The 8169-nt window shown below is 33.1% G+C and overlaps 1 protein-coding gene across 2 annotated transcripts; it reads left to right on the forward strand.

Annotated features, from left to right (window-relative positions):
* The first annotated feature begins 757 nt into the window (after positions 1-757).
* Positions 758-4528, forward strand: LOC112032746 (uncharacterized). Of its 2 annotated transcripts, none has more exons than XM_024065505.2 (2): positions 758-850; positions 3834-4528. In XM_024065505.2, exon 2 carries the CDS (start codon positions 3835-3837, stop codon positions 4177-4179), a length of 345 nt encoding a protein of 114 aa, XP_023921273.1. In that variant the 5' UTR covers positions 758-850; position 3834; the 3' UTR covers positions 4180-4528. The 2 variants fall into 2 exon arrangements, with proteins under 2 accessions (XP_023921273.1, XP_023921274.1); XM_024065506.2 differs by lacking the exon at positions 758-850 and adding an exon at positions 3358-3623.
* Positions 4529-8169: the final 3641 nt, after the last annotated feature.

Below are 8169 nucleotides of genomic sequence, written 5' to 3' on the forward strand. Positions count from 1 at the left end.
AATCAAGCCATAATCCAATATGATAAAAACTGTAAAAAAAAAAAAAATGTCGGTTCAACTAGAAAAGACCAAAAATCAAACTCTTTTTTGGTTCTTTGATCAATTCAGTTTTTAAAACCATGTATAGAACACTACTTATTGTAACAGTTGCATACGAAATTATGGAGGGGGAGGAGATAGGTCATAGCCTCATAGGGATTCTATTAACCAATGAAAAAAAAGGGAAAACAACAGCACACATTTTCATAAATGTTTCACTTGCATAAAAATAAAAAATAAAAAGAATTCACTGCATTCATTTTCTTAAACGTACATAATATATATATAGACAATTATTTATACCCTAATCTCTCAAAACAAGAACAACAACATGCCAATGGCTTTTCATCCTAGTGGCACCTCCACCCTTGTCAATGAAAAATTATTAAAGTTCAATCCTTCTACTTCCACTTTAATCACATTTGCAGTGTCATTATCAACCTAACAGGGTGCTTTCGCCATGGAAATTCTCTCCAATCTTTTCACATCTTACCGCTTCATCAGAAATTCCCTCACCCTTATTGAACTCCAGCCTAGTATTTTCCACCATAGAAAAATTTAAAAGCCCACCAAAAAAAAAAAAAAAAAAACATATAAACAACAATGCAGCCTCAATGCCCAAACTTTATATGGGCCTAGTACAAGCCCAATGGGCTGAGCTCTTGGATTACCAATGCTTTTAAAAAAAAATAAAAAAATTATTTAGAAACCAAAATTTGGCATTTTCAGTGAGTACTTCTGGATGTAGTTCAGTCTGTGCGCTCTCTAGAGTCTAGAGTCTGAACAAGTGCAGAAAAAAAGAACCCAACAGGTACTCCCTCTCTGCATTTTCTATTCCTCTCTGTTATTTGCAAAGTTTCTCAATAAAAATGTTACCTTTACTGTTATGTTCTCTATTGATTTGGTTCCTGAGAATCACAGTAATCTGAATACTTTAGAGTAGTTTCCATTGTTAAAGGGTTTATGGGGTTTTAGGAATTAAAGAACTTGAAATGTCAATGCTCTGAATATGCATCCGGTTTCATTTTCATTTTTTCCTTCGTTTTCTCGGGGACCAAACAGAGGGTTAAGTTTAGAAAAGAAAGGTTTTTGCTGTACTATGGGTCAGGTTATGAAGAACCCATGTCCTGAAATGTGTTAGATTTGCATGTTTCGTTTGTTTTTCGAGTTTTAGGAGTTGCAACCACATTGTTTGATTGAAGTTTTGAATGAATAGCCAAATGTAAACGAAAAGGCAAGAGCTTATAGTTTATTATTGTGCTTCTGTGCTTACTCTTTGGTTTGATACATACCACAGAGCATGTTGTAAATAGTGGATCATGTGGGTCTGAGACTCTGAGGAAACAATGGTTTTCTTTCATTCATTTATTTTCTTGGTTAAATTACTGCCCTGTTATTTTCTGGAACTGTTTTCTCCAACTGATTGCGTAATTTTTTGGAGAGCTTGTTCTTGTGGCAGCTCTAAAGAATGATTAAAATTTAAAAATATTGAGAATTATATTGCTTGTATATTGAATCTTAGCCATCATCACTATGAACTACAACAAGGATTTAGTTCCAAAATTTGGGGTCGGCTATGAATTCTTATTAGAGTAATTGGGTTGAGCACATGTATTCTTCTCTGCTATTCTATCTGTTTGGAATGTTTACATGTGGGTCATGTGGTTAGCTAAGTAGTAGAGTCCCACATTGAATACTAACTAATGACAAGAACGAGTGGTTAATATAACATAATTGGGAGCAAACCCATTGGCTTAAGCATTTGAGTCAAGTGGTACCCTATATGTTATGTTAACCCCTTAATTGGAGTCTCCCCAAGGTGTTATCTCCCCCAACACTATCTTATCCAACATTATACTCTCATTCAACTCTTTAATTGAATCTCAATCAATGAAGAAAAAAAGTTTGAATTGAAAGTATTCAAAAAATAATAATGATGTCCACTCTTCATCTTTCAAATGGTAAATAATAAAAAAATAAATCAAGATGAAAGAGTTCTTGTAAGCTTATCCTCAACTTTTACTTTCTGTGATATATTTCATTTGAATTATGTCTGTTGTCATTTTGGTTGTGAGGTTATGTAGGAAAAAGAATTTAAATTTTTTAAGATGGAAGCAGCATAAAGCATAGGATTCAAAAGTAATATTCTTTTTAGTTTCTTAGGAATTAAACAAAAGAATTCTAGTAATTTGTCTTTTTTTATGTAGGGTGATTATAAGATCTTATTAATAAAAAGATAACTGCTTTTGGCCAATTGACTGTCTTATAGAACTTTTGTGATATTGTCAAAACGTAATGATAATGAGCAAGGAAAAAAAATTAGAGATTTGTGTTAGTATGAGGCTTAATTCAAGTTTGGTTGCTAAACAAAATATAGTTTGGTGAGAAATGAAAAGATAATGCTTTTGTATTATCTGAAACTTTCAGATTTTTTTTTTTTTATAAAAATTTTTAAATATAAAATAAAATTAAGTTTAAGAGTAAAAGATAGTTATTTGCACCTTGTTGCTTTGATTATAGAGATACGAAGATCTTTGACTAAATTTCATTGTTTGACTAGTCGTATTTTTTAATACGTTGGTGAAATTGGCAAGAAAGTTGTTCATTTGTCTTGTGCATGAACACTAAGCATTTCCAATTGATTGGTTCAAGAGATATGCGGTAACACAAAAGAAAATGATTTGAAGAAATGACTTATGTTGTTTGTTTGGTGAGTTGGATTTGCCTATAAGGTTGTTGGGCAGACCACAATTTGGCTCCCTCTGACTGCTCTAAAAATAGGTCTGCAGATTGCGATGTTGAATACTATAAAAGACTTAAATGTGTATTCCTCATCGCTATTGGTTTTGAGGAGAAATGACATAGCCTTTGGTCTAACAAATGATATGAGAGCCAAGGTTCGGAATTTGAGTTGCGGAAGCGTCATCATGAGGGGGGGAATGTTGGGGGAACCACAATTCAACTCCTTACAACCGCTCTAAAAACGTACTCTTCGGGTGTGATGTTGAATGCCATAAAATATTTGAGTGTATCTTTCTCATTACCAATTGGTTTTGAGGTGGAGTGGCACTGCCTGTGGTCCGACAAAGGTTAAGAAACTTTTAGAATATACTGACATGGAAGCTCTTACCTAGATAACAATTTAGGGCACTTGTTTTTCTTTTAGTCTTCTTGTCATTATCCTCCCATTAGACTGGGAGGAGTGTAAGGTCAGGGGCTGAATGCATGTGTAATTTATCAACAACCAAAAAAAAAAAAAAAAAAAAACTCCATGCCTCAAACCAAAAAGATTCATTTCATCTCTCTTGTGGTGGATGTGAAAGCTTCCATACCTGATGTTCTGTTCTAAAGAAAGAGAAAGAGAGACTGTCTATCAGCGTTTTAGTCCAGATTGAAGAAACGATTCATAAAACATAAGCATGTGGTCCTTAGCTCTGATACCATGTGGTCCTTAGGTCTGATACCATGTATTACTCAATGGTATGAACTTTTCAAACACAATATTTGTATTTATCCTTTACGTTCAGTTGCCTGAAGTCCTGTGTCTACTGATCCTATGAATCACTTTTCATTAAAAGATTCAGGTATTTCCCCTTTCATTTAGGGAACAATGGCCTAAATCTATAAAGTAGCTGTCTCTATTTGGCTTTCAAATAATTTTTCAATCAAAGTAGCTGGTGGTAATATGTTCCAGCACAAGAAAAAATCATTTAAGATTTGAGTATGCTATTTGAGATAATTAAAAGTTCATAGTTCTATGTTATGATTCAACTTCTAATTTATATGTGAAACAGAATGGTTATTCCTCCACCAGCTAGGCCTCCAAGAATTATGCAGTATCTGAAGCCTTATGTTCTGAAGATGCACTTTACAAACAAGTATTTGAGTGCCCAGGTTGTACATATACCAACTGCCACTGTTGCCTCTGCTGCAAGTTCACAGGAGAAGGCCTTGAGGTCATGCATGGAATCTACTCGGGATGTGGCTGCTGCTGCAAAGATTGGAAAACTATTGGGGGAGCGCCTGCTGTACAAAGACATCCCAGCTGTTGCTGTTCATTTGAAGAGGGAACAGAAATATCATGGTAAGGTCAAAGCTGTTATTGATTCTTTGAGGGAAGCTGGTATCAAACTGCTTTAAATTTTCATATACTTTATAAAGTGAAATGTATTGCTGAATTTACTTTTAAGTTTGTAGTTTCTAGCAGTACTAAGAAGATTACTGGGGGGATATCATTGGGAAGAAAGGTTGATGGAGTTTGTGTTTCCATGCTGCTCAATGTGATCATGATGAAAAGGTTTCCTGGGAATTCAGATTTTTACTCTAATTGTATAATTTTCCCCGTATCTTGTTGCATGTTAATTTGTAGACCAAGCAAATGCAACATATTCTCATGGAACTTAAACAACTTAAACATATATGCTTTCCATGTAAAATGATGACAGGATCTGAATGTGATTTGCAGATGTGAGTTTGTAATTTTGCTTAATATGACCTGTTTTGGCCAGCCAGGACTTAGAATATTGACCAAAGCATACTGTACCCTCATTACATTACCTTTGTTATCCATTATGGTGGCTGTGTCATGGCGGCTGTTCTGTGGTATTGGCAGTGATGTGATGGTTTGTGAGCATGCTAGCACTAGCATTGTGGCTAATACCTAATGGTGGGTCGTGGTTGTGGGATTATCTGTCTTTTACTCTTTTTTTGTGTGAAAATACGTGGGTTTTATTTTCTGGACAAAGTTTTTTTATCAAACTAGGTTGAGAATGTCTTTCAACTCATTACCCAACAATTCATAAGATCAATCACAATGTTAAATATCATGATTTATTAAATCATTTAAATAAGTTGCCAAAGTATATGTGAATACTCGATTGAGTTGTCATGTAGTGAGAGAGAAAGAGCATATAAATGCGCATACACATTAGCAAATATTTCCTTCTTTTTTGTTTCTTTGTTCTTCTTTTATTTCTCTTTGGTAGTTGAACAATGAGTTTGAGGACTTTTAAGTTAACAGTACTCAAACTCATTGTTCAAAGTTTAAACAAGATTCACTACCTACATCTTTACCTTTTTGCAATTTCAAAACAGTGAAAAGGTGAAGGGTATGATCAACTTTGTACATATAGATGACTAGTTACATTCTAAGTGACATAGAAAAGAACAAAAGCAATCGTGTCTCCAACCAAAATGGCCGTGGATAATGACACTTCAATGCTTGTATTCTAAATAAGTTTTCCTTCTAGTTCTAGTGTGAATCAAGGCGTTTGCTTTATTTTCAAATTTTTAAAGGGAGTAGTAGTGTTTAGTAAGGCAAATTATGTTAGGTAGATTCATACATCAAAAGCAGGAATCTTGACCCTATGATTTAGGAATGAGACAGAGGGCCACAATATGATAATCTAGTTACAATAATGTTGCTAGAAAAAGTAAGAAATTTCACATCAACAATTTCTTTTTCTTGTTTTCTAAACTCACTGCAATCTTTTCATTGGCGAGTTGCCTCACGCCCAAACATATGGAGTCAGTGGTTCTTTTGTCTCTTTGATGTGGATAAGAACCAATTTGCCTGAAAATTACTAGCTTAAAAATCTACTATACTTACCAAAAAAGATGGATTCTACTATTTATAGTAACAATTAGTCCAAAATATCTAGCATTAGAATATTTATACACTAAAAAGGGGGTCTCTTTATATATATTGTAAATTGCAACTATCCACAAAAATTGTAAGTAATATCGACATGTATTTTAAACTTCAAAATTTACAATCTACGTCTTAATTTAAGAATAATTTATGATATCTATCCACCATCCAAATTAGAGTCCAAATTAGTGAGATGTACATTATAAACGTTCTTATAATTTAGGGTAGAGATCGTAAATACTCTCATAGTTGAATTGGTATATTTCCAATGTTATCATAGTTCAGGCTCCCTAGGGTAGATAGTTGCCCACAAAATGTATATTTTTTTATTCCAACGTGATTGTTAGGGTGGACATTGCTAATTAACATTTAATGAAAGTGTTGATTATATAATTTTGAAGTGTGAGGCTTATATTTCAAATACCCTATAGCTTAGGATGGGTAGTTGTAATTTACCTTTTGTTTTACCAATTTATTGTGCAAATAATTTAAGAATCTTAATCCCTTGTGTTTATATAGGAAAAGAAGATAAAGATGACATAAATAGAGAAGAAAGGATAACAGAAAAAGTAGTAAGTTGCAGCCAAATTTTTTTTTTTTTTGGAGAGTTTTCAACTTATGGCATCCGTTTCTGATGATAGCTCCCTAAACCCTAAAGTGCCTAACTTTGTAAAAATATTTGATGGTTTGATTATTTGTGGAGACTTAAAGCATAAGTTTAGATGCATTTAATATTTCATTTATTGATATTTTTATATATTTATTTTCAAAAATCTGAAGTGAGAGAGTTATTCCAATATATATTACTAAATTAGACTTCTCTAGAGTTGTTAAGGCAAGTCCATCATATAGTTCTTAAATTCTACCAGTCTATTTTGAAGTCCTTTTATCATCAGACTAAGACACCAATCAGTTTTTGGTGTAGGCAGGGATTGAACTCCAGATCTTTTATTCAACCATCAGAAACCTTACTAGTTAAGCTAACTGTGATAGGCCAAAAACGTATTAACTCTTTGTGATGAATTAATTGATTAATTAGTCAAGTTTATTAATTAATCAAATTAACATGCAAAGCGCATGGTAACACAAACAAATCACCAATTAAACTAAGTATGCGGCAGAAAATAAATTGACATGGTGATTTGTTTACGAATGGGGAAAACTTCTGAGGCAAAAATCCCACCGGGTGATTTTAAGGTCACCACTCCCAAGAATTCACTATTATCACAATAAGCAGTTACAAGTAAAGGAATCCTAGTACTTTATACCAACCTATAGGTGAACCTTTATTCCAATACCCAATTGGACTTGTTCTGTAATGACAATCTCTCATTTTTAATGCACGACTCCCGATACGTGACTAACCAATTGCGTGGATCCTAGTACCCAACTTAATCACCAACTTGAGAAGGATGTTGGCTGCAAAGTTCTTCAGTTCATCCAGATGATGAAGATCACTAAGTTGTTTGGTCACAAAACCCTATAGTGTACAAATACAGTAGCTTTTTCAAGAAAAAGAAAAATTAGGACAAATTCTATCTTCAGTCACAATTTGCATGAACAAGACTTTGCTCCAAACTCGTGCAACTTGTGTAACATTTGACGGCCCTTAAAATAATCCTTATATATGTTTAGGAAAAAAGAAAGTCCAAACATACATTCATAGATTGAATGAAAAACAATCTTGGAAAACTAAACTTCATAAATCTCGACAAATACCCTATTTGTTGAGCAGCTGTCGAGCCTCGGGCTAAAACAGCTCTCTTTAAATATCGATAGATACTAACTGTCGAGTTTTAATGAACAACACTTTCTGACTTGATTCTTGGACAGACTTGCATAACTTTAACACTTGAACTTGAAACAAAGTTCCTTGAAGCATTAAACACATCCTAAATCTACCAAATTACAAGTAAAATACGCTTTGTCAAAAGATTAGTTTTTTTTTTTTTTGAGACATGTCAAAAGATTAGTTAATTACATAAAATAGTGACATATGTTCCTAAAATTGAATCACATGTGTCCTAATAATCTTCCCCTTTGACAATTCGTGACAAAACCATAACAAACAAATGAGATATGAGAGAAGTTATAAATTACTCATCTCATATTCACTTGTTAAATACAATAAAATCTATCCTAATACAAACTCTTGAAAAACTTTATTAGAAGAGAGTTTATGACAAGTGGACTTTGACAACCTGTATTTTTGAAATACTTTAAACAAAACTCATCAAGGCATCTTAGTGTGAAACAGAAATAATAGATTGCATACACTTAAATAAGAAACATGTATATAAAGAAAGAAAATAAACAACACATGGAGAGATAGGTGAAAGAACATATATCAACATATATAAAGAAAATATAAGTACAATGTATGTCAAAATGGTCACAAGACCAATATACAAGAATAATGTATCTAAAAGAGAAAGAAAAGAAAAAGATACATAAAATCCTCACTACATTCCTCAATAAAT

The sequence above is a fragment of the Quercus suber genome, unplaced genomic scaffold (genome assembly GCF_002906115.3).
Source record: "Quercus suber isolate HL8 unplaced genomic scaffold, Cork oak 2.0 scaffold_251, whole genome shotgun sequence".
NCBI classification, from domain to species: domain Eukaryota; kingdom Viridiplantae; phylum Streptophyta; class Magnoliopsida; order Fagales; family Fagaceae; genus Quercus; species Quercus suber.